The 27,953-nt window shown below is 41.1% G+C and overlaps 1 protein-coding gene across 1 annotated transcript in view; it reads left to right on the top strand.

Annotated features, from left to right (window-relative positions):
• Positions 1–14,035: 14,035 nt before the first annotated feature.
• Positions 14,036–27,953, top strand: part of WNT3A (Wnt family member 3A) — a 96,765-nt gene continuing 82,847 nt past the window's right edge. The window contains exon 1 of the mRNA XM_074283117.1: positions 14,036–14,241. Coding sequence (XP_074139218.1) covers positions 14,171–14,241 — 71 coding nt within the window. The 5' untranslated portion in view covers positions 14,036–14,170. The remainder of the gene's footprint in view (positions 14,242–27,953) is intronic.

The following is a 27,953-nucleotide window of genomic DNA, read 5'->3' on the forward strand; positions in this document are numbered from 1 at the left end:
TAGACCACAGCCAGACCCCCTCCCCCAGGCAAGATGCTTGAGACAGTATCCTCTGTGATCAGGAGCAGAGCTCAACTTTAAAAGTCATGAAGTAGGTTGGAAAATGAGCAAAAAATAAAAAACAAACAAACAAATAAAACTCTGACCATAGAAAGCTACTATGAAAACAGAGAAGATCAAAGCACAAACTCAGAAGAAGATGACAATGTCAGAATGCCTACATGTGAAGACTGAAAGATGAATATGAATTGATCTTAGGCCCAAACAGAATTCCTAAAAGAGTTCAAAAGAGGATTTAAAAACTCAAATAAGAGAAGCAAAACAAAAACTGGGAGAAATGAGAGTTGTACAAGAGAATCATGAAAAGAGTCAGCAGCTTGCCAAAGGAACACAAAAAATAGGGAGAAAAAAAAAAGATGTGCAAAAATTCACTGAAGAAAACAACTTAAAAAGTAGAGTTGGCTAACTAAAAAGGAGGTACAAAAGATAAGTGAAAAAAGGTTCTTTTAAAAAATTGGAACTTAGCAAGTAGAAGTTAATGACTCCACAAGACAGCAAGAATCAACCAAAAAAAATCAAAAGAATAATAAAAAAGAAGAAAATGTGAATTATTGGGAAAACAAATCACCTGAAAAATTGGTCTAGAAGAGATCATTTAAGAATTATTGGACTACCTAGAAGCTATGATGAAAAAAAAAAAAAAAAAAAAAAAAAAAAAAAGAACCAGGACAACATTGTTCAAGAAATTAACAAAGAATTATATCCTAGAATCAAAGATTAAAATAGTCATTGAAAGAATCTATATCACCTTCTGAAAGTAATCCTAAAATGAAAACACCCAGGAATATTATAGCTAAATTTCAGGACTCTCCGGTCAAGGAGAAAATACTACAAGTAGCCAGGAAAAAAAAGAAAAAAAGAAATCAATACTGAGGAGCCATAATCAGGATTATACATGATTTAGCAGCTTCTACATTAAAGGATCTGAGGACTTGGAATATAATACTTGGGAAGGCAGAGGAGCTTCAAATTACAACCAAGAATCACCTACCCAGCAAAACTTAGCATAATCCATATTATAGAGGGGACAATAGGTATTAAATGAAATGGGGAATTTTCAAACTTTTCCTGATGAAAATACCAGAGCTAAACAGAAATTTTAATTTTCAAATACAATGGTCAATGCATATGAACAAGCAATTTTCAGATGAAAAAATCAAAGTTATCTATAATCATATAAAACTGTTCTAAGTAACTATTGGTTAAAGAAATTCAAATTAAAACTACTCTTATCAGATTGACTAATATGACCAAAAAAATAAAATAATAAATAGTGGAGGGATGTGGAAAAAATGGGACACTAATATACAAGAATTGTGAATTGATACAAGCATTCTGGAGAGCGATTTGGAACTGTACTAAAAAAAGCAATTAAATTGTGCATAGCTTTTGACCCAATAGTGCTACTACTAGGTCTATAGCCCAATGAGATAAAAAAGGGAGGAGAGAGCCTATTTTTACAAAAATATTTGTAGCAGCTCTTTTGTATTGTTAAAGATTTGGAAATTGAAGAGATGCCTATTAATTGGGGAATGGATGAACAAGTTGTGGTATATGATTGCAGTGAAATATTACTGTGCTATAAGAAATGATGAGCAGAGTAATTTCAGCAAAACCTGAAAAGACTTATATATTAATATGCTAAATATGAGCATTAATTATTTAGCATTAATATGCTAAATGTGAGCAGAATCAGAACATGTACACAATAACAGTAATACTTACAATGATCAACTGTGAATGACTTAGATCTTAGACAATTCCAACAAATTCATGATGAAAAATACTATTCACCTCCAAAGAAAGAACCAATAGCGTCTAAATGTAGATCAAGCATCCTATTTTTCATTTTATTTTTTCATGGTTTTTTCTTTGAATTTATGTCTTATTTTGTAGCATGACTAATCTAGTAATATTTTTGCATTATTAATATAACCTTTATCAAATTACCTACTGTCTCAGTGAGGAGAGAGGTGAGGAAGGGAGAGAGAAAATTTACAGATCAAATTTTTTTAAAATAATAAAAATGAATGTAAAAAACCTGTAATGGGGGAAAATTATTTAAAAAAAGAAAAACATGAATGTGAAAAGTCCCCAAGTGCCCCAAGACATGGCCAAAAAAGGGTTAAGAGCCCTTGTTCTAGTCCAACCCCTATCTGAATAAGAGCCTGCCCTTCAACATCCTAACAAACTTCTATTCTGCTTGAAGTCCTCTAATAAGGGAGGCAAGCAACAGGCAAAAAGCATTTATTAAACACTTAATATGTACCAGCCACTGTTCTAAGCACCAAAGATACAAATACAATCAAAAGGACAGTTCCTGACCTGAAGGAGTTTATATTATAATGAGAAAAAAACAATACATAAAAGGGGCTGAAAGGGGTAGAGGGGGTAGGCAGGATGCTACAAATTAAGTGAGAGGTGTTAGGAGGAGGTAGTGACAAAATCGTAAGCCCACCCAGGAGTGAAATGAAGCATGAAGTACAGCCAAACTTGACCCATTCTCCAAATGGAAGCTCTGAAATGGAAGAAGAGGACAAATATAGCAGAAGGTTGGTCCAGGGTGAGAAGTCTCTATGGGAGGGAACTTGCCATCTCCCAAGTGAGCTTATTCTATTTTGAGATCATTCTACATGTTGCATTGGGAAAAGGAATATTGGGCAAGTTTTCCTAACCTGAAGTTTAAAATTGTCTCTCTACAATTTCCACTCCTTTCTCCTAGTTTTACTCTCTAAAGTCAAGCAGAGCAAGTGTAATTATTTTCTTTCTCATGAGAGACCTTCAATTCTTGCATGAGAATGATCATGGTTCTCTACCACCCCCAACCCCCACCAAGTCTCCTCCTCTCCAGGCTAAACATCCCTACAATTGGCCATCTTATGACATGATCATGAAGCCCTTGTGTATCACCATGGTCTCTCTTCCCTAGGTGCTCCCCAGTTTATCAGTATCCTTCCTCAACTATGGCAACTAGAACTCAACACATTATTTTAGTTTTGATCTAAACAAAGCAGAGTACTAAGAAACCAATACTATCCTTTTTCTAGAGACTTTTTCTTGAAAAGCTATAGAGCATAGAAGTCTATATCTGCAAATTCACTAAGGTGAGGAACTCCCAGAAAGAAAATTACCTCTTCCAATGCAAAGGGCAACTGCTTCATAATTTATAGTCTTAGAGATTTGCCTGGTACTCAGAAAGGCTTAGGCAGGATCATATGGCCAGCATTCTGATTTGAAGGAAATTTCTCTAGCCTCTATACATGTTATTTGCACATTGTAAATAGCCCTCTTAATGCAGCTGAAGATTATGTTCTTTTTCAGCTGCTATGTCACAATATCGATTTGCAATTTATTAAAACCCATAGATCTTTTTCAAGAAAACTACTATTCAGCCATGAATCTTTAATTCTTTCTCTGTCTCTGTCTTTCTCTTTACACATACATACACACACATACATACATATATATATGTATATATATATATGTATGTATGTATAGAGATATTTACATATACACATATATGTAATAGATATATTAGATAATATATATAGATATATGAAAATGATTCCCTGAACTCAAGTATAGGATTTTATGCTTATTCCTGTTAAATTTCATCTTCTTAGATTTGTTACAGCATTTTAGACTGTCAAGATCCTTATGGATTGATCCTGAATTTGTCATCTACTTCATTATCTATCCTTCCCAGCTTTGAGTCTTTTATAGCTTTTATAACATTGATAAAAATGTTAAATTGCAAAGAACTGAATAGAGATTCCCTGGAGTACCACCTTAGCAACCTCCATCCAAGCTGAATTCAAATCATTACTGACTAATCTTTGGGCCCAGTCATTCAATCATCTTTCTTCAAATCTCTGCTAAAATCTCCTTATCTTTTTTTTTCCTGAGGCAATTTCTGAGGCAATTCTGAGGGGTTAAGTGATTTGTCCAGGGCCACACAGCTAGAAATATTAAATATCTGAGACCAGAACTCAGGCCCTTCTGACTTTAGGGCTGGTGCTCTATTCACTGCACCATCTAGCTGCCCCTAAAATCTTATTTTCAAAAGGAAGCCTTTCACAATTCCCCTCAATTTTCCTATCTTCTCTCAATTTATTACTTCCAAATTTAACATGCACCTAACTTATTTGACCAAAATTATTTCCAGATTGTTTCCCCCCATTAAAATTGTGAACTCCTGATGAGCAGGGACTGTCTTTTATTGTTCTTTGTATCCTCAGAGCTTAGTATAGTGTCTGGCACATAGTAGGTGCTTAATAACTGTTTATGGAATGAATGAATGACTGGGATTTAGACCATCTCTCTCAATCATGCTAACAAAGAAGTCATGAAAATTCCAAATCCTCTGTTACCTAGATTCTAATCAGTGTCTTCTTTTTACTTACATGTTCTCCATTTTCTTTCATGTTCCTATTCAATTATGTTTCTTTGCATATCCATCCTTCCATCCACCCCAATTCAATGATTAATCTAACCTTTAAAAAATTGATCAATTAGTGGCTGATTTAATTTCTTCATTCCACCCAAACTCATCTCCCTTCTCTAAATCTAGATGCCATCTCAGCCTTCACATTCACTTCATTCATCCAGTCAGATAATATATACCAGGGGTTCTCAAACTACATCCCTTGAGCCAGATGAGGCCCGCTAAGGACGTTTATGCAGTCTGCCGGGTTATGGCAAATGGGCTGGGGGCAGAGACAGAGTGTGAGCTTTTCTTTTTACTATAGTCCGGCCCTCCAACAGTCTGAGGGACAGTAACTGGCCCCCTATTTAAAAAGTTTGAGGACCACTGATATATACTTTTGATACTCCCTCAATTCTATTTTCCAACCTTCCCAACACCATGCCCTGCCAACAGTTTAGACTACACAGACCTTTAGAATTGGTGCTGAATAGGGAGGATCCAATAAAAGGGGTACACTGAACAAATTTTCTCATTGATTGGTTTTAAAATAATGAAATTTTAGGATTTGTTTCTGTATGATCTAAAATTTATTTAAGTATATAAACAATTTTGGAGGGGTCTGGATCTTTGATTTCCTAGGTTTAAGTAAATTTTTCCACTAATAGCTTATAACCTTAGAGAATTGCCAAGGGGCACCAAGAAGTTAAATGATTTGCCCAAGTTCACAGTCTGTATCAGAAGCAGAGCTTGAACTCACATCATCCCGACTCCAAGACTGGCCCTCTATCCAGGGTGCCTCATTGTCTCTGAAACAAATATATTCTTAGTAAGAACAATGAATGAAACATTGGTGCCCCCAATTTGGAACTCAAGCTCAAAGCATTCTTTTCAACACTCTTGTCAATGACTTGGATGAAGGGATAGATACTGAGCTTATCAAATTGGTAGAAGGATCAAAGTTGGAAAGGAATAACTAACATGGTAGATGACAGATCCATCCATGCATCCAAAAATAGGTCAAAATGATAGTCCAAAATTAAAAATATTTAATTTAATAAAGATAAATATCAAAGGCCAAAAAATTCATTGCCTAATGAAGAATTGCTCCATCAATAAGCTCTTCTTTATCACCTATTATGGGCAAAGCTAGGTGACAGTGGATAGAGCACCTGGGCCTGAAGGAAGGAAGGCCCAAGTTCAAATCTGGCCTCAGACACTTCCTCCCTGTGTGACACTGAGCAAGTCACTTAACCCTGTTTCCCTCAGTTTCCTCTTCTGTAAAATGGGCTGCAGAAAGAAATGGCAATCCATTCTAGTATCTCTATCAAGAAAACTCCAAGATAATGGAGAAATGAAATGACTGAACAACAGCAACATGTCAGATGCTGTTCTAGGAACCAAATATACAAAAATGAGAGTTGAACACTCTTCCCTGAAGGACAGGGCTTATCAGAGGAAAGCAGAATTATTGGTTTTTGAAAAGCTATCTGGGCTTGTTGCCTTATACTGCCCTCTACTGATTAAGGGGAAACCCCCACATATCCCATGATTACTAGGGCAAATTTTAAACTTAAGGGAGCTCCATTCTATTAAAATAAGACCAAACTGTCTTATTTTGCTAAAAGAATATAACACTTTCTCAGTGGTTTACTATGAATAAAAAAGTTTCCAGAAATAGCTTTGTTCAGGAATAAAGCTTTGAGGTCCAGAAGGGGAATAGCTAGCAGGGAAGTTTTGCCCAAATAATGCACGGTGCAAACTGTGCTTTAAAAAGATTAAGGACATCAGGGACTGCAATGCAGAGTCATGGAATGCCCCATGTATATGAGTTTTCCAAGTTGTTTTTATGCCTCACTGCTAAATTTCTACATATATATGCCTTCTTCCCCAACACCGTATGCACTGGTTGGAGAGCATGACTCAGACATATTGGTGGATAGTAGTATACTAATTATTCCTGCTTTTGCCTTCTTGAGTAAATATGATCATTCTTGCATTTGTCTACTTGGTTACTAAATGTTTCCCTGTAAGATAATCAATGAGGTCATTGTGACTGATTTTGTATAAATGAGAAACATGCTGGTGATGGCTTAGGGGCTACAGTAATGGGTTGTAGAAATGTACCTCCTTCATCAGGACTCCCTCTTGGACCCTGAGCGTTTGAATTGAACCATCTTGGCTGAGAAAATCCCCAGACCTATCATGGTAAGGAAAGATTAGTGAACAAGTCCAGAGAGAAAGATGAGCTCTGTGTGTGACACTGGTCCTAGACTACATATATGTAAAATATGTAAAATTGGGATGTGGTCCAGAACTGTGATTTCATCAGTGTGCGGAACTCCCAATGTGGAACTTCCCTTTACCAGATCTGAGAACTATATCTTAGAGCGTTTCCTGGGGTAGCAATAAGTTAAATAACTTGTCTAGGGTCACATAACTTTACTCCCTGTCTCATCTCCATTCCTTGGTAATGGTTATCCCTATTGATCTTAACTCTATTGAGCGTATCAAATTTGTAGAAGAAGCAAAGTTGGAAAGAAATGACTAACATGGCAGATGACAGAATTAGCATCCAAAAATAGGTAGACTGACCTTGTTGGTCAATGGGATGATCTGGGATGATCTCTATTATCATCTCCATTGCTTAGGGTCTTAGGCTTCCTTTAAGATTTAGTTCAATGTTAGTGTGCAAAAGATCTTTTAAAATACCCTCAGATGCTAGTGGTTTCTTTCCTCTGATTGCCTTGTATAGGCTTGGTTATGTATCTTATTCATAGATATCCTTTTCATAAAGATGTTGATCCTCCATAGAGGAGAATGACCTTTCATAAAGATGCTCTTCCAATTAGGATATCAGCTCATTGCCATCAGATACCATTTTAGCTTTTTATTTGTGCATGGGATATATAAAGATCTTAATAAATGCTGATCTACTAAGAAAATTATTTTTAAAAAAATAATAGTTACAGAAAGTCCTCCATGAACTCAAAATGAAATGTACCATGTACAAAGTAAAAGCAATGTTCTGGGATAACCACACTTTACTATTCTCAGCAATACAATGATACACAATTATTCTGAAAGACTCATGAGGAAAAATCCAATCTATACCCAGAGAAAGAATCAATTGTGTCTGAATACAGATTGAAGCATTCTCTCTCTCTCTCTCTCTCTCTCTCTCTCTCTCTCTCTCTCTCTCTCTCTCTCTCTCTCTCTCTCTCTCTCTCTCTCTCTCTCTCTCTCTCTCTCTCTCTCTCTCTCTCTCTCTCTCTCTCTCTCTCTCTCTCTCCCTCAGTCCTTTCTCAGCCCATGCTCTAGACAGGAGGATTCTGGGAAAGAAACCCCCTTACCTGATCTCCTCAGTCTTCTGAGAGCAAGTCAATTGAATGTTGACAGGAAGAAATTATTTACTAACAATTCCCAGTTCCATAACACTAGAAAGTTTTATAGAGATTTATACTTAGGACTTATGTTGAGATTTCCGCACAACATTCTTTGAGAGGAAAATAACATTATTTGATTATGTTATTATTCTTATTTTTCAGATGAGGAAACTAAGGTGGGGTAGCCTAGGAATTGGAATTGGTTATGAATTGTCCCTCAGATTCTTACTGGTCCTGTGATGCCGCATCAGACACTTAATTTCTCTTGATCTCAGTTTCTTCACATACAAAATTGGAGAAATATTCCCTGTAGCACTTATCTAACAGGGCTGCTGGGAGGATCACATGAGACAAGATGTGTAAAGTGCTTTGCTAACTATAAAGTGATATATAAATGTCAATTATTATTATTCAGAGTGGGTATTTTCCCCAGTATGATACATCTAGCCAGCAGAAAATCCAGGGGTAAAACTTGGAGCTCCTCACTCCTAATGCAATATTTATTAGATAATAATATTCACTGTCCTTCAGTGAAGATCATGCCTGAATTAACTCCATTTAATAACACCCAAACATTTCCTCAGCACTTCTGTTGAACCTAGCCAGTCCTAGGTCCTGATGCTCTCACAGGAAACATAAAGAAGCTTCTAACCTCCAGAAACTCCTTTTCTAAATGAGGAACTGAGACTCAGAGCAAAGTAACAGCTATTTTTTCCATGTTCTGGATCCTCATGAAGCACTTTGCACCATTCTAATGGGCTGTATTATATTTTAATTCTCTGTATTTCTTCCCACTATCATCCTGTAAGCTCAAAACTATATCTTACCTAAACTTTTTAATTTCTCTCAGAGCCTGCACATTGCATGTTGTCAGTAAATATTTGGTGAATTTGAATTATATTGAATTCAACTCAGTATTCACCACAATGTGGAACATAAGGTACTGTTTTCATTTGAAAGGAGGTCAAAAGGGAAAAAAGAAGAAAGGAAAGAAAGGAAGGGAGGGAGGAAGAAAGGAAGGAAAAAAGAAAGTAACAAACAAACAAATGAAGGAAGAAAGGTTTAAGAAGTACCTTGAGGGCTGAGATGCTAGAGGCTAAAGATATAATGATAGCTAATAACACAGAACCTCATCTCAAGTAAATTTCCAATATACTACATACAGAACACTTGACATGTACATCCATATTCTAGAGTCATGATTTCATTATTGTGAGTTTTCTTTCTACTTTTGTAGATCTCTGCCTCTATAAAACTTAATAGACAAATCTGAGGAATGACTACTACAAATTAAGTTCTATGGAACAAGCCTCTGGTGATGAGATTCTCTTCAGTTAGTCCATTGCAGGTGCTCTTCTCAAGGATTTTTCAGCTTTTATCATCTATCTATCTAAGACTCCAGAGTTCCGTTTAAGACTTAGCTCAAGTGCTACTTTTTGTATGAAGATTTTCCTGATCCTCCCTTGGTGCTACTCCCTTCCCATCACGATCAAAATTTATTTTGTTTATGTCTAGATATGTACATGTCTCTCCCAGATTGACTTTAAGTTTCTTGGTGGCAGGAATGTTTTTGCTTTTTCATTGTATGATCAGAGTTTAGTACAATAACTGGCATTTTAAAAATGTTTAATTGATTGATTGATTGAATTGGGCAGGTCTTGAACTCAACTAACATTACCTTTAAGAAGAAGTGTCTCTTGTGAGACTATGATCCACATCCAGCAAGAGAATTTTGGACACTGGATGTGGATCATAGTATTTTCATCTTTTTGTTGTTGTTATCGCTTGTTTGCTTGGGTTTTTTCCCCTTTTGATCTGATTTTTCTTATGCAGCATGATAAATATAGAAAATATTACAAGAATTGCACGTATTCAAACTATATCAATTTGCTTGCTACTTGGGGTGGGGGAGAGGAGAGAGAGGGAAAAAATTGGAACACAATGATTTGCAAACTATCTTTGCATGTACTTGGAAAAATAAAACACTATTTTTAAAAATTTTTAATAGAATTCTTTATACAAAAAAAGAAGAGTTTCTTCTATTCAACAAGAAGATCATTAAAGGATAATAGTAGAACATTATACACATATAGAGAAAATTAAGAAATGATAAATTGATAAGACTACAATGTCCCAGGAGATGATAATGCTAACTCCCATTTTCCTAGCACTTGAAGATATTTCCTTTGCAACCCTGGGTAATAGAAAAGCACTGTTGTCCCCATTTTACAAGTAAGGAATGGATGTCTGAAAAGTGAGGTTATTTGGCAAAGATGTCCCAGATTGTAAAAGTGATAGATGAACCCAAATCTTCCAACTTTCAGTCTTGCACTAATTCCATTATGCCAGGTGCAACTTCTGAATAGAGGGATAAGTAAAGGCTTCATAGAAGAGATGGTCCATGGATAGAACTTGATTGATCTAGAGAATCTGTCTCATTATCAGAATAGTAAAGGATAGTCTCTCCTCTCTCAAGCCCATTAGGGAGAGAGGATGAATGAAGGATCTCAAGGACCTTCTTATAGACTCCCCCACCCCAGACTGAACTTTACCCACTTACCATAAGGCAAGAAAATTTTCTCTTTTCCCCAAACATGCAGGAGATCTCTAACAGGTCTGCTGATTCCCTAAACTATTCCTCAATTTCCCAATAATGTATCTCCTTTACTTGTTTCTAGCAGCTCCTCTTGACTATTCTTCAGACAAAGTATTTACTATTCCAGGCATTCCAGGTTCAGGGTAAGGGCTAACTAGAAGGTAGTGGGGCAAAAAGATCTTTTTTTGGAGAATAAACAGGAACCATTCAAGGATCATAGAATTTAGAGCTGTTTGGAACTTCAGAAACCAATGTTGGATATATGTTGAAAATGAGTTTTCAAGAGGAAACAAGACATAGCTGGTAAGTAAGCAGTAGAGACAGGGTTTGAACCTAAGTCCTCTGACACTCAATACAGTGATCTGTTTTTTCATGATAACACAGCACTCTAGAGCCCAAACATCCAGATTTCCCCATGCTAAGCTCCAAAAAGTCAGGATTCTGTTACCAAACAGAGAGTATGTGGCTAAACTTTGCTTTCTCTTATCTCTTCCTTAAGCCTGCCTTGGCTCAGGTCCCATTGGAGACCCTAAGTGGAATCCTTCCCCACAGAAAATGGGACCTCTAGACTGAAACAGATCATTTCAGCTGCAAAGTGAACTCCTCCAATCCCCATACTCCACCCTCTCCCTCCCCTCCCTACAAAGCCTGGGGTTCCTTCCAGTAATGCTATAATTGGGTGGGATTTTCAGAGAGACAGAGGGAAAGTCCACAGGATGAGCCTTCTGGCTCCTCCTCCCCCTTCTCCCTGGGGTGGGGGCAGAGGTGACTCAAATACAAAATAATAACTAAATGAAGGAAGTCATTTGGTGCAATGGAAGACAGTATATTCAAAATCAGAAGACCTGAGTTTGGACCCTGGCTCTGAGTCTACAAGCTATATAACCTCAGGCAATAATAACTCCCAATGCTGCAGTATTCTAGGATTGACAAACCACTTTCCTCTTGACTACAGTGCAGGAGAAAAGTCCCCTTGCTCAAGGTCATATACACTGGCCACAGTGGAACCAGGATCTATACCCAATGTTCCAACTCCAAGACCATGTTTCCTGAAGTCCCTTTTCTCTGAGCCTCAGTTTCCCCCTTTGTAGAATAAGAGGCATATACTAGATGATCTTCATATCCCTACGAGGGAAGGATGCCTTTATTTGGCAAGCCCAGGATTGGGGCAGAAGGGAATTACATCATCTTTCTGAATGATCTGCATGATGATATCCATACAATATTAGAAGGAGAAGGGATCTGAAAAATCTTGGAGGTGAACAATCTAATCCAATAAAGGAGAAAATGGAAGCCCAAATAAGGCAAGAGACTTGCTCAATCACCTCACATAAAGCAATGGAAGGATTGAGGAACAGAACTCAAGTGTCTACTCCATGATTGAATCAGAAGGAATTGGCTTAGGTTAAAGTCCTCTTTCCTCCTCCCTTATTTTTGCCCCCCAAAATAAACCAATAAATCCATTCACTGGCATCCTCTCTCCGTTATCCAGCAGTGCCATAGTATCCCTGTAAATAGAAAGAGGAGGGAAGGGAAGAGTTAGCAATAATCATATGATCAGGTCCCTATCTGGCAAGTGGAATTTAATGGTTCATTTTGCTAGGGGCCCTTAAGGACCTGGGGACAGTACTTTCTAAATTGCAACTTTATCTATACCCATCCCTTTCTCTTCTCCTCCTCCTGCCCCTGTAACTTCAGGAGTAAAAAGATAGTAAAGGAAAAAAACCCAGTGCTGGGAGTCAGAAAACCTAAAGTCTGGTCCTTTTTTCTACAATGTGACTTTGTTCAAGTCCCTTCCCTTCTCTGGGAAGAAGGAGACTAAGGATAGATGTTCTTTATTTACTGTCTTTTCCAGATGCAACAATACAAACAAACACAATGAGTGACAGAAGAGAGCTGAAAAGGAGAGAATCCCAACAGCTGTTGTCCCAGGAGGAAGTATGGGGGGAAGGAGGGGGAAAGAGGGGGGAGGACCCAATTGAATCTAGTACTAGAGACTTCTCCAAGGTCAACACTGGGGTAGGAAGGCTAGGCTGAGTGGACCTGACAGCTCTGGAAAGACTGGTTTCAAAGGATCACATCATTTAGAACCAGACAACTCATTTTATAGATGAGGAAACTAAGGCCAAAGGGGAGATACAACTTGGCAGGGACATCAGTCTTCTAACTCAACTCCTAATCTAGCACCCTTTTCATTGGATCCTGGTCTCCCCTCAGTCTTGGCCATATAAACCCACATAGTTTCTAAACTGACTTGGGAAATGTCCTTTTTCTCTTTAAGATTATGTTTCTCTTTACATTGCAAAGGAAAGAGAGAAGAGATGAGAGACATGGAGTAAATCTTTCCATATTGAACACTCCATGGAGAGATAATAACAGTAAAATAATTGAATGAGAAAGACGGAGAGAACTGACCATCCCCAATTACTCCCTACTCCATCCCTTCCCCTCCATCGAGGAAATCAAACATATTTAGATGATCTCTTTCTCTCTCTGTCTCTTTGTCTCTCTGTCTCTGTCTCTCTCTCCCTCTCTTTCTCCTCTCCTCTCCCTGTTTTCTCTGTCTCTCTCTCTCTTCTTTGTCTTCTTTCTCTCTTTTTCTCTCTTCTCTCTCCTCTCTCTCTCTTCTCTCTTTGTCATTCTCTCCCCTCTTCTCTCTTCTCTTTCTTCCTCTTTTCACTCTCTGGCTCAGGCTGTCACTCTTTTCTGTGTGTTTTATCTCTTCTCTCTCTCTCTCTCTCTCTCTCTCTCTCTCTCTCTCTCTCTCTCTCTCTCTCTCTCTCTCTCTCTCTCTCTCTCTCTCTCTCTCTCTCTCTCCCTCCCTCCCTCCCTCCCTCTTTCTTTCTCTTTCTCTCCTCTCTCTTCTCTCCTCTCTCCTCTCTTTCCCTCTCTCTCCCTCTCTGTCTCTCTCCTTTTGCATTTTAGCAGCTTCGACCCCGGGAGTGAAATCCGGGGAGGTTGTTATAGCTACCCAGATCCGCAGGGGTTCCGTCTGTCTATTTAAAGCCCCTTAAATCTTCCTCCCCCTTTAAACACCATCTTCCCCGGGACTCGCGGGCCAACTTGTCTTTAATGAGTATTAAAACCCTATCTCCGCGCAATTAGCTCATTCCAGCCCGGGCGGCTCTGACTGACAGAGAGAGGGAAGCATCCGCGTTTTCCCTGTGGCGATCAGTGCTGATTGGAGCCTTCAAAGAGAGCTCCTGCTACCTTTTTTGTTTTTGTTTTTTTTTTTGTTTTTTTTTTTTTTTTTCTCCTTCTTAAATATTTGCCTCTCCGGCTCTTCACTGTCTTGGCTGGGGCGCAAATAGTCCCCCCCCTTTACTTTCTCTCTCTCACACTTGCTCTCTCCTTCTCCACACCCCCCTCCCCACCCGCTCCGAAGGCGCCCGAGGAAAGCGAGTTGGCTCCCTCTTACCTGCTCCAGTCTCTCTCCTCCGAGAGTTTAGCTTGGGGAGGGAGGGGGGAGAGGCGGGGAGAGGAGCTGATCGCACACCTCGCTGCCAGGAGGGGAACGCACAGGAGCCAGGAGGGGGCTCCAGGGGAGGGGGGAGGGGGGCGCCTCTCCTCTTTTCCCCCTCTTTCTCTTCTTTTAAACTTTTCCCCGTGTCTGGGGTGAGAGGTCCTGACGAACCTCGAATTTTTCTCTTTAAAAAAATCTAATTGGGGGGAGGGCTTGTTGCTTTTTTTCCTGCTCCTGTGGCGATGGCCTCGTTTGGATATTTATTTTTTCTCTGCTGGCTGAAGCAAGCGATGGGCGGCTACCCGATTTGGTGGTGAGTGTGGCTTCCCCAACTTCATTTCTTCCCTCTGTCTGTCCCCCCCCCCCCACCTTGAACACATGCCCTAGCCGCCGCTCCCGAGTTTCGACCCTGTGTATAAGCTTTTAGTCGAGCCGGATCGCCTTGAGGTCCGAAGCTCGGCTTGCGGGAGCAGAGGAAGGAATATCTGTATCTTTATTCTGCCCGTCCTCCCCCCTCCTCTGCCAGGTCTCCTCACTTTTGGGCTTGCAGTGAGGGAGGGGAGGTAGAGTGGACTCAGTGGTTGTTTCTTTTGGTTCCTTCCCTTTGACCTGTGTGCGTCGGTACCGCGACACTCCCCACCCCACTCCAATCCACACCACTGACCCGGGTGGGACGGGGTAGTGAAGGAAGCTTCCGGGGGCTTTGATCTACTTGAGTACTCGAGCCAAGCCTGTTGCCGAATTAAAGAGCTAATGATCTCAGTTGACATCGGTGCTTCAAGGTGATCTCGCTCGACAAACGAGAGAGGAAAAGCATAGGAAAGAAAAGGGAGATGAGCGAGACAGGAGAAGCTGGAGAGAGAATGAAGAAACGATGAGAAAAAAGGAGAAATAAGAGGTGGGGGGCACCAGAGAGAGAAAAGACAAGGAGAAAGGAAAGGAAAGTGCGATAGGAATCGAAAGAGGAAGAACGGAGAGATGAAATGATGGAGGAAAGAAGAAAGGCATGTGAAAAGATAAAAAGGTTCTCTTCATACATTATGAATTGCTATAGACATACATTACACACACAAACTTTAAAAAAAAAAAAAAGTTGGTAAGACAAGACTGAACACTTCAGAGGAGAAAAGTTACGTAAAAAGAAAAGGGGAAAAAAAAAAAAAAACCAGGAAAGGGGACCAGAGTGAGTGAGATAGGGGCAGGACCGAGGCTTATACAATCTCTCTCGGCCCATCTCTAGCCTGAATCTCCCCGCACTAAGGGCCCGAGATGGGAGTATTAAACCTCCCGCTCCAGCGAATTTGCGGGTTCATCGTCTACAATGCGGGCGCGGCTTGTTCCCCCCAACACCAGGTGCAGAGTCTGCGGTGCCAATGAAAGGGCTCTTTTGGCAGGCTGAAATTGTGCCCCTTGGTCGTGAGAGGAGGTCGTTATAAAGGGTCCGGAGCGAGCGAGTTGGGACAGAGAAGGGGGGCAGATGGGACTGTCGATCTCGGGAGGGAGAAAAGGTGAAGAGGGCGACTTCTTATTTTCCTGCTCTCCAATAACTCCTCTAGCCCCAAACGAATTAAATGAAATTAAAGCAAAACTCTCCAAGAGTTAAAGTTGAAAAAGAAAAGACTGCTCCTTCGAAGTTTCTCTTTCCCAGAACCCTTCCCCTGACGACCCACAAGGCAGAAAAAGGTGGTGACTTCTTAGAGGGAAGGGGGCTCGCAGTTTCTGGTGTTGGCCTGAACCTAATCTAAGCCGACGGTAGCCCAAGTTAAACCCCAACTGCCCTGGGCGCCCATCCGGCGCTATAGACTTACGACTGCACCTAAAGAGGGCCGGACTCTGGAGGGGAAACTCCGGAGTTTTCACTTGCAAAAAAAGCCGGAGGGATGGGGGAGTGGGGGCGTGGGGTGGTGGGAATAAGGGGAGTATTGAGATCGAGGGTAGAGAAAGTCTACTGATTCCCCTTCTCCGACCTGCCTGTGCCGAAGATTTAGCATAATTATGCGGGGGGGGGGGGGGGCGGGAGGGAGGAGGCAGAGAGCTAAGAGAGACAGCCGAAGTACATTTAATCCGATAATAATTTTTCTTTCTTTCTGGGTTTTTTTCCCCCTAAGATGGTTCACGGGAGGGGGTGGGGCGGAGCGGGGTGGGGTGGGGGGAGGAGTGATATAGTTGTTGTGGGTGACTCGGGTTCCGTCTGCTCCCTCTGACCTGTCAGGCAGTAGCAAGGTCCCGAATCAGGCGGGGGACTGGTGGGGGTAGAGGGGGGAATGAAAGTGACGAATGGGACCCGATACTGGGCGGGGAGGGGTGGGGGTGGGAGAGTCAGGACTTGAGGGAGGGGATGAAAATGACGAATGGGACTAGATATTGGGAGGGGGAGGGAGGAGGGTTAGGACCAGAGGAAAGTGACGAATGGGACTAGATACCCTGGCAGGGGCGGCCGAGGGCCGCAGGCGCTATCTGGGGTCGGGCCGGGGAAAAGTTGGGAGAGTTCTCCTAGACGTAAACGAAAGTTAAAGGGAGGTGAGGGAGGGGTCCCCACTCTGGGAGGTTGGGGGTGGGTGTTCAAGGACAGTCTGTCGATTTCCTTTAAGAAAAAAGAATCACTCCTTCGGAAGTCCTGGTGCCTCCGGGAGACTTGAGGGTGGAGGGAGATGTGTGAGTGCCACTGGCTGGGTTTGCGGGGGGAGGGAGTTTCAGCGCACCCTGAAACCTCAGGAGGGGGGGAGCTGCTCCGAGGAGAGAGGCTGCGGGCTGACAGTGATTGCGTCCCCCGCTGCTCCGAGCGCAGTCCTCCGCTCCGTTCAGACGCACGGGAGCAGCCCCGGCTAAGAGGAAGGGGAAGCATGAGATTTAGACGGGGAAGAAGGGCTTAGCCCTGGAAGAGACCCTTCTCCCACGAGGAGACCGTGTCCGGGCTAGCAGGAGCGGGGCGAGGAAACACGGGTGCCCGCCGCCGCCGCCGCCGCCTGGGGAGCGGTGACGCTGGAACGGCGATTAGTAAGTACGGTAAAGCACAGCCGAGCTGCGCGATGCTAATTCGCCGTAATTACAGAACGCGGACGCGCACGACACGGGCACACGCGCTGCAGACACACTGAACCCCCCCCCCCCCCACACACACACACACACACATACCCCGAACACCTCCCTCCACCTTAGGGCATAAACACACACCGCGGGAACATACACCGAGAATGCGCACCACACAGACACGCAGAGCCTCCAGCACGTGGGCCCACCCCGCAGCGCCCACTGTCACATGCACAGACACACGGTGACCCGAACATACACACAGACCCCCACACAAACATGCACAGACATACGTGCAGAGACACGCAGGCCCCGGGCTCTGCAGCACCTGTGGCTTCAGTCGGCCTGGGCTCTTGTTCTCCCACCCCAGGAATGTGACGGTGCGCAGGGTGTGGAAGTGTGTGTGGCTCCCGGATTAGAACCCCAGTTAGAAGGCCAAGCGGACAGAGCCCCGAACCCAAGCAGGTGTCGCGGGTCACTCCGCGGGGAGGAGGGAGAAGAACCAGAACTGAGGGCTGGGGAGCGGGGGAGGGGCGTGCGGGGGGTGGGGGGCGAGGTGAGGTGTCTGTAGGAATCTATGTGTGTTCAGGAATCTAATTGGTGTGCGCTGAGTAGAGCTAAAGTAGTAGAGTTGGGGTCATTGGCGGGGTGGGGGGCGGGGGCGGGACGAGGAGCTCAGGACACCTGCAAGGAGGGGTACGGGGGGGGGGGGGGAAAGGGAGGTGTGCCGCCGATGTTTGTTACTTGGAGCCAGATCCCTGCTCCATAGCCCTAATTAGAAACCCCGGGGCAGCCGCATTCCTGGGGCGAGAAGGAAGCACGTTCCGCCCCCAAACTACTGATATAAATATCCCTCCTGTCACTGGGGAGCTGGTCCCAACCCCCCACCCTGGTCCCCAGCCTGGCCTCCCCAAGTACACCTCTTCCTTCCTGTGGCAGGCATTTGCCTTCAAAATCGTTTTCCCTTGGGCAGCCTGGAACTAGGTTGATGCGAATAGAATTTGTCTTCCGGGGACTCCAGGGCCTCCTTTCAGCACCCTCCTGTCCTTTCTGTTTTGTTTAGTTTTCCCCTCAGAGATAGCCCTAGGAACCCCGGGACGCAGGGGGGTCCCCCTGCCTAGTCCCTCCGACCAGAGATGTCTGGCAAGTCAAAGAGCATTCTGCTCTTCTGAGAAATCTTCCAACTCTCCTTGGAGCTCGGCTTGTGCTTTCATAGGTTTTAGACGTGGGTTAAAGATCATCGTAGGCGACTCCCACATTTGACAGATAAGGAAACTGAGACCCAGATTCTCTAGCGTACTTCCCACGTCCTGTGATGCCAAAGAAGATGATCTTGCGCTATCCCATTGTCCCAATACTTTGTGGTCTCTCATAGCCAACAATTCTCCTCTTTTCTTCCCTTTCCTACCTCTTTCTTTCCCTGCTTCCCCCACCAAAAAAAAAAAAAAAAAAAAAAAAAAAAAAAAAAAAAGCTCCAGCAGCCTGGCATAGGGGGAAATAATAAATATTTATTAAATGCCCTACTGTGTACCAGGCACTGAAGATAGGAACTGGATTAGTGATTTTATTGTTGTGAAGAACTTCCGGTGAGGAAATTCCCTTTAGTTACCTAGGCCAGTATATTCCCTGCAGCTGAGTGTTGGAATGCATAGAGCATTGATGGTTTAAGTGACATAGCCAGTATGAATGGGACTTGAATCCTAAGTATTCCTGGCAGCAGGCTTTCTACTCATTAAACTTCTCTGGAGATACAAAGACAAGCCAAAAGACATTTCCTAATCTCACATAGTTTGTGTTATTCTAGAGAGAGGCAGCATGTACGAAGAGAAGTACACATAAGATATAAAAGGCAATTTAAAAACTGAATCTGGAAAGGAAGGAACAAGGTTCAAGGCTACCTCAGATAACAAACTCAGCCATACCTCTGATCCTCAGTTTCCAATCTGTTAAAACTGGAAATAATCATACTTACATTTAGGGACTGGTCAGTTAAAATCTTTACCCTTCAGAACTCATATACTGCCATATAATAAGTTGTATTATAACTATCAGTGTTTATATTGAATCCCCCCCATCAGCCTGTGAAACCTTCTCACATAGAATTTTCTCTAAATTTCTCTAAATCTTTCCCAACACTTAATACAAGACTGTGTATGCAATAGGCATTTAATAAATGGTTCCTGTATGTTGAAGGGAAATGGGAGAAAAGAGAGAGAGAAGGAATTTGGCCAAGCTTGAAGTGATTTAGAAAATATTAACTACCGTTATTAGAGGAGAATTTTTCCACATTCACCTAAAGACCCTTAAAGGGACTGAATTAAATGGTCTTAGATTTCTCTTTCAGTCTAGATTTTCCATACTGTCTCTGTCTTCAAGACCCACATACATGACTTAAGAGTCTCCCAATCCCCTACTCTAAAGCTGGGTCAGGAGATATCTTTGGATTGATGGGTTTAATCCATAGCCTTCCTTACATTTCTTGAGTAAATAAATACTGTAATTTCCATGAAAGAAGCAAGGAACCTAAAAAGAGGTGGAGAAGAGTAGGGAAGAGGAGGAAAGGTATCTTCCTTGCCTCAGCCACTCTTCTTTTTCTTCCTTGTCTTTAAATAGACTCTCTAAGACATATTATATGATCAAAAAAAATTCAGAGCTGGCTAATCACAGAGAAGGCCCAGACATTTACACCAAAAAGCTAGCATCAGTCTAAAGCCCAAGAATGGGATTTGAACTCAGAAGACCTGGATTCAAAATCTGGGCTTTATTCTTTGTTATCTAATTGACCTTGGACAAGCTATTTTAAATTTCTGTGCCTTACTTTTCTTATCTGTGAAAAAGAGATGTTTGAGGAGAAGTGATCTAGATTTCCTTCAAAATACCTTTCAATTTTAAATTCTATGATCTGGAAGGGACTATAGAGTTCATCTAATTTAGTTTATCCCATTTTACAGATAAGGAAACTGAAGCTGTGAGAGATGAAGTGACTTACCTAGGATCACACAAATATTAAGAGCATCCTCACCTTAGTGTGAGATTCACACCTAGGTTTTCTGATTTTACTGGAAGGGGTATTGTTTTTAGCCTTTTAAATTCTCACCCCTCCTTTTACCCCTCCTTTTACTCTGCCTTCCTAATTATTCTTTTGTTTCATGCCTTCTGCAACCCCCTCCACACACACATACACACACACACAAAAAAAAAAATTATTACACCTCTGAGCCACCACTTCCTCTAAGAATGCTCTCCCAAACAGTAGAGAGGACTGATAGCTGGGACATTCTGGTAACAACCATTGCATATAAAAGTGAAACTGAGCGGGGAACCTCCTCACCTGAGAAACAAAACAAGGAAACAGCCCAAATCAGGGGCAATTAGGCTTTTGAAGTTGGTTAGTCTGGGTTGGGGGGGGATGCCGAGAAGGAGGTGTTGGCAACACACTGAGGGACTTTGAAAAACTGCCCCATCCCCCAGAACCTGGGCTTTCCAGAAACAAAGCTGGGAAAAGCTGAGTGTTCTTTGCATGGGAGCCCTTGGTCCAAAGCAGTCTTGGGATCCTGGGAAGAACTTTCTGCATTTTGAATCAAAAGACCTAGGTTCCAATTCTTGATCCAACATCCATGGATAAGTCAAGTTAGTTATGAGAACCTCCCCATTCTTCATCTGTAAAATAAGAATAATCTACTTTTATCTCAAAGGAATTCTGGGAGGAAACTCTTATAGAAATGGGAGACAGATTGTCTGACTTAAGCAACAATAATTAGAAAGATGCAGGGATGTGAAATTAGCAAAATCCTTACTGAATTGGCAAATCACAAGATCAAAGATCACAGGGATAAGCATGAGGAGTGAGAGGAGTTCAGCAACTAATCCTAGAACCCACAAGCTTCAAGCAGCATCCAGAGGTCATTCACTTCAACCTCCTGCCTCAGAGACAAATAAGAATATAAGAATCTGAAAGGGCCCTGACCACATAGAATATGAGACACAGAAGAGACCTTAGAACAGAGAATATCAGAACTGGAAAGAGCCTTGTAACTTAAAATGTTACAGTTTTTAAAAAAATTTTTAATTAGACCTAAAAGGGACCTTAGCCTATATAGCTCAACTCCAGCATGACACATGAGCAAATTAAGGCTCAGAGAGAGTGACTTAACAAAATCAAACAATTGGTGTTAGGGACATACTTGACTTTCGCACAAAAGTCTTCTGAATTGGAATCAAGGATTTTCCATTATCCTAAGAAGCCTTCTTGAATAGTACAAGCTTGTCTGAGTTTTCTCTTAACTTTCTCTGGCCACCCTCCAGTTCCTCATTGCTACTGTAAACTGCACTGACCCAAAGTAGGCAAAGCCCTCTAATGAAGGTATGAGTAACAAAGTATACTGGCCCTTACATGTCACACGCCTTCAAAGCCATCTCAACGTCCTGCTTGCTCTTTGCATAACTGTGGTTTCATGGCTGGTATTAGGATCATAGATTTGGAGTCAAAATGGATTGTAGAAGTATTGAGTCCAATCCCTTCATTTTACAGATGAGAAAACTAAAGTTTTTTCAGGAAAGGTTAAATGACATCCCATGTCATATAGGTAGTAATTAAGGCAATCTGGATATGCACCCAGATGCTCTGACTCCAAATCTGCCAGAAGTAATAGAAAAAAGCACATGGGATAAGTGGTCAGAATTCAGAAAAATTAGTCCTATTTATCTCCCTTACTGGATCAAGCTGCAGAACCTCTATAAATCACAACTTCCTTTTTTAGAAAATGTGAATAACAAGACTTAATCTGACTACCTCTAGGGATAAAATCATTAAAAAGTAAAATTGAACTCGTGGAATTTGTACCACCACTGGCATAATGTTGCAGAATCATGGAATATTCAAACTGAAAGGCAATTTAAAAGACCAATTCATCCAGCACTTTCACATTCTAGATTACCAAGCCATTTAGCAAGTCCTTTGAATTCCTTCTCTGAAATACCCTCCTTTAATGCAGGGATTTTGAACAATGTTGTGTCATAGACAGCTTTGGCAGTTTACTGAAGTCTAATATTACTGTGATCTGATGCCTTCTTAGATAACTGAAGTAAATGCTAAATTTCACTTAGAAGCTAATGAGGATTAAGATGTAATGTTTTCTCATTGAAATGAACAGTACTCTTGAAATCTGTCCATGAACCACAAGTTCAGAATTGTGGCTTCTCCTCTCTTTCTTTCTGATGGTACAAACCCTCATTATGACCCCATGGACTATTGCAATAGAATCCTACCAGACTTTCTTATCTCTACTGTCTCCCCATCCATTGCAGCCTTTTCACACTGCCAGAATAATGTTTCTTTCATGTTGATCTGGCCATATCACTGATCTCTCCCCCCCAAAAAATAAGTTAATTCAACTCTTATAGAATTAAAGCTTATTGTATACTATATGTGTCTACTATGTATACTCTTGGAATAGAAAGACAGGAATGAAAGTTACTACCCTCAAGGAACTTCTGTTAATCTAGGGGAGGGGAAGAGTGTGCTGGGTGCGTACCAGTGTAAGTAAATACAAAGTAAATAGAAAGTAACAGAGTAATTTCAGGAGGGAGGGAGTTCTAAAAACTAAGGAATACAGGAAAGGTTACACAAGGAAGGGGCACCTGAGCTGTGCTTTTTAAGATAGTGGGAATTTTACAAGTAGAAAATACACTCCACATGTGAGGAACCCCAGAGATGGTATGTAATGTGGACAGGGAACTGCTGGCAGGATAACATGATAGAGGTGGAGATTGTGAGAAGGGAATAATATAAAATCACAGAACAGGGAACTAAGAGACTGACTGTAGACAGTTTTAAATACCAAGCTAAAGAGTCTGTATTTTAAATCTTAGAGGCAATGGGGATCCATTAAAGGTTTTTGAGTGGAGGGAGTGGTGCGATTAGAGCTGTGTCTTAGGAAAACCATTTTGGCAGTTGTGTGGATAGAATAGAGGAGAGACTGGAAGCAAGGAGAACAGTAGCAGGTTATTGAAGGTGTCTTGGCCAGAGATGATGAAGATTTGAAATAGGATAAAGGTAATGTAAGTAGAGATTAAGTGAAGGATGAAACAGATGGGGTGGAAGTAGAATCAACATAACTGGGCAACTGATTAGATATGGTTGAAGGAGAGGTGCCTGGAAGGACCTGGAAGTATTCCAATAGAAACAGGGAAAATTGGAGAAATCATAGGCTTGATGGAAAAGTCTTCAGTTATTCCTTTTGTCTACCAAGTGCAAGACCCACCACAGTCTAGCATCACCCTACCTTTCCAGTCTTATCTTTCTACTTTCCAAACACGTAGGCTCCAACCAAATTGGACCACTATAGGCTGGAGTGGCCCAAAAAAGCTTCCAGGAGAAGATGGGACTCAACCTGGGACTGAAAGGTTGAGTAGGATGTTGTTAGGCAGAGAAAATTGGAGAGAACATCCCTTGTTGGGAACAAGTGGAATTAAAAACTAAGTTTGACAAGCATTTATAAAGTACCTACTATGTATACGAGACATTACAGTTATAGAGTTGAAAATAAAGCAGTCCTTGACCTCAAAGAATGTACATTCTATTAGAAAAACTAAAATATGTAACAATATTATATATAACATATATGTATGTGCACATACACACATGTTTACATGATAAATACAAAATAGTTGTTGGAGTGCCAGGAATCAGTGCTCTTTTAGACAGTGGCCATTGAGCTGTGCCCTGAAGGGAGGTAAGATTTCCTAGAGACAGTGATGAGGAAGAACATTCCACACAAGAAGAGCAGGTTGCCTGTGCAAAGGCATGGAGATGGGAGATGGGAGATGGAATGTTGTGTATAGAAAACAACCAGTAGCCCAGTTTGGCTGGAATGTCGAGTGCCTGAGGGGGAGTAGTATTTAATCTGCCTGAAAAGAGAGACTGGAGCCAGACTATGAAAGATTTGAAATGCCAAGTAGGGAAGTGGGGAGTTGACCTTAGTGGCAATAGGGAACCAATGAAGCTTCATGAGCATGAGGGGAATGTGGCCAGATTCATGCCTTAGCAATATCAATCTGGCAGCTATGTGGAAGATGGATTGCAAAGGGAAGATCAGAGCCATATCTAATAATTTTTATATCTAGGACAAGTTGGGGGCTGGAAAAAAAAGGGAATGACAGCTGGAAATCCATCATTTGAAGGGGGAAATACATCCCAGGGTATCTGGAGCTTTTTAATTTGTTTAAGAGAGAGGAAATATTCTGATTCCAGACTTCTACCAGAAGGTTGATTAGGCAGGGGAGGAAGATGCCATAGGTTAAAACTGTCATTCTAGAGAACTAAACTGGTAGGGGAAACCTTAGTGCTTTCACTATCAGTCCTCTCTAAATTTCTTGCCCGGGAGAAAACTCCATGATCCCACCCTAGTTAAAACCCTGGAGCAAAGTCTTAATATAGGGGATGTCTATTAGGAAGATATTGCAATAGTCCTTGTAAGCGATAAACGGGGCTTGAATTAGGTGGCTGAAGTATGAGTGGAGTGAAGGATTGCATAAAGAGACCAGAAATCATATCATCTGAAGATCAGTTGAAGGACAGGTGAAGACTTAGGGGGTAAATATATACTATCTGCAAATATCTGAAGGGATATTATAAAGAGATGTTATTATTGTTATGTTATCTTCATGACCCCATTTGGGGTTTTCTAAGCAAAGATTCTGCAGTGGTTTACCATTTCCTTCTCTAGCTTATTTTATAGATGAGAAAACTGAGACAAAAGTGATTTATCCAGGGTCACACGCAGTTAATCAGTGTAGTAAATTCAAATCTGAGACCAGATTTGAATTCAAGAAGAGGAGGAATCTTCCTAATGACATCTTGGAGAAGGGAGATCAGCTTTTGTTCAAGGTGACATCAGAAGAAAGAAGACTGGGCAGGAGAAGGCAAGGAAGAATCAATACAAGTTACATGAATTTAATTTTGGCACCATTTAAGAAAAAAGCTTCCCAACAATTGGGGAGATGTACAGGAGTGAAACGGGCTATGTCATTAGTGAGCTCCTTGTTATTGAAGATATTCAAACAGAAGGATGACTGCACTGATAGTATGAATTATATAAAAGACTACAGTGACTGATCTAAGATTCCTTTTAACCTTAAGATTCTCATTGTACAATCAATTTTATTCTAGATCACCCAATACAATCTATTTCTTCTTCCTTTCCCAAGATCTCTGCCACCACCCTAGGTTCTTAATACCTTCCCTTAATTAACTAATTTAATAGGTTCCTAACATCTTTTCCATGATCCATTCTTCACCTCTATTCTGCCCTACATATTTTCCTCATGTCATTCACCTGCTCAGGAACTTATTATAGCTCCCATTACCTCAAAGATAGAATCCTAACTCCTTTGCTTGGCACTCTTTTCCATTACTCATCAACACAAACACAGATGAGTCTCCTCACTGTTCCTTCCACACAGCGTACAGATGATAGTGCATACTTAAAAAATAATAATAATAAATGTTTTGAATGAAGTAATTCTCAACTCTCTTTGTTCCTCCACCCCAATTGCAATGTCCTCCCTCATCTCCACTTCACATCATCAATTCAAATTCCTCTTTGGAATTTTAGAGAGATAGGGCTAACCCTCAGGGAATCAACTTGTCCGATTCCCCTCTTTTTATAGATGAGGAAGCTAAGATGGGGAAGAGAAGGGGAAAAATGCATCCAAAATTCCACAGTGAATTAGTGGCAGAATTGGATTGCAATCTGAATTATCATTCCAGTCCTATGTTCTTTCCCATACACCATGGCTGCCTGCTTCCTAACCACCCTAAATCACACAAATCCCTCCTTCTTTTGAACCTCATTCTAACTTGTCTCTAACTTATCTCTGACTGGTATTGTTAATAGTCTTTTCCTATTGTGAGTCTTGTCTCCTTTAGTAGATTCTAAACTGTGTCAATGCAGACTGAAAGTCCCATTCATCTTTGTATCTCTCACTGGGCCTTGCAATTCAATTCAATTCACCAAACACTTTTGAAGAGTCTATTATGTCTAAGGCACCCTGCGGTTACAAAGACGAAACAAGCAAGAGATTTTATCCCACCCTCAGGGAGCTTATAGTCTAGTCTAGAAGGAGAATAAGATAAATGCATACAAACACAAAAATACTTATAAAAACAACTGGTAATATGCTATATTTTTGAGAAAAATGTCCAAAGGGATAGGAATAGAGAAGTCATTTTTGGCAGAGGACACAAAGCCATGGAGTTAGTACAAGACCAGAGAATAGCAGGTAGTCTGAGTTAAACTAGAGGGGAAATAGAGGATGTAAAGAGAAATAATAATGTGCTGAATGACTGGAAAGAAAGCCATATCTTTCCATATATCTCCTTTTTTCTGTTCTATCTTATATTCTTTATTGCATCTGCTGAATTATTGTAATAGCCATAGTCTTCTTACCTCATTAGTATCTTTCTAATCCATCTAACCTGTGGTGTCCATGTTCTTTTTGTTAAATACCATTTTAATTATGTCACCCTCAAATTCAAAGCCTTTCAGTGATCCCACACTGCCCATAAAATAAAACAAATTCCCTAGCTTGGCATTTAAGATCCTGCATAATCCAGTTCCAGGCTTTCTCTGAACCTCTAAGAGAGGGATTCTTAAACCAGAGTGCACAGATTAAGATTTCAGGGATCCGTGAACAATTTCTCCGTTAAGCCTTATTTTTCCCTCTTGGAATATGGGTGCAAGTAGCAAGTATAGTCTGCTACTTGCTCCAAGCAAAGGAATGTTCTTATTCTCCCCATCAAAATCATGGGTATTCCACTCATGCTATTTACACTCTTCAAAGTATAATGGATTTAGTCAAGGTGATTTAGTATAACTCCTCATTTATAAATTAAGAAAATGAGATCCAAAGCAGGGAAGTGATTTGCTCAGTTACCCAGATAGTAATTGGAAGAGGAAAGATGTGAATCCAAGGCCTATGAATATAAATCCAACATTTCATCCCATCCCTCTCTTTCAAGGCCCAGTTGAAGTCATAGACTCTTCAGAGCTTGGGAAAGATCTTTAAAGTCATTCAATTCAAATTCCTTTCCATCCGTTCTTCCATAGAACAGGAATCTCTTCTATGATATACTTGGGTCACTCAACCAGCCTCTGCTGAAAATGAGTGGAGAAGTCATGTCTTGCCAAAGCAGTTTATATCATTGCCAGACAGCTTGCATTCTTAGAAAATTCTTTGTTCTATCCCCTGCAATCTTCCTCTGGTTAATTTTACCTTGCTTTGCACCCAATCCTGCCATCAGAGGCTAAGGAGAATAAGTGTAATCTCTCTTTTACAGGATAACCCTTCAAATAAAAAGAGTAATAAATTACCTTTATACCCTAAGTCTTCTTCAAATGAAATACCCCCATTTTTTTTAGCTGATCCTCCTGTAACTTTGTCTTCAGTCCCTTCTTCATCCTCATCATCTTCCGAGTGTGTTACAGATTGTTGATACCCTTCCTAAAATGATATGCTCAGAAATCAAAAAACTCTGGGACTTTGATTTCCCTTATTCTGGGCACTATTCTGCTGATACATTCTGAAATCATATTTGCTTTTAGTTGTTTTTTTCTAAACAAATTGATCACAGTTGACTTGATCATAACTTCTGGTCATCTAAAACTCCTATGTCTTCTTCACACGAACTGCTCTTGTCCTAAAATGGATTTTTAAATTTTACATTTATCTCTGCCTAAGTTTAATTAGGAGAAATCTGGAAATTAGGAAGAACATTGGGAAAATGGGCTGTTTAGTTCTATCATAAAATAGGCTTAAGGGGAACATGGCAGCCATTTTCAGATAACAAGAGGGCTATCCTATAGGAAGATGAATTAAATAAATTCTTTGTGATTCCAGAAGACAGAACTAGAACCAATGAGAAGTCAGTGAACCAATCAATAAAAAATTTAACAAGTATCTGTCATGTTCCAGGAGGTATGCAAAACTTTAGGG

Source organism: Sminthopsis crassicaudata, chromosome 1 (assembly GCF_048593235.1).
Source record: "Sminthopsis crassicaudata isolate SCR6 chromosome 1, ASM4859323v1, whole genome shotgun sequence".
Taxonomy (NCBI): Eukaryota; Metazoa; Chordata; class Mammalia; order Dasyuromorphia; family Dasyuridae; genus Sminthopsis; species Sminthopsis crassicaudata.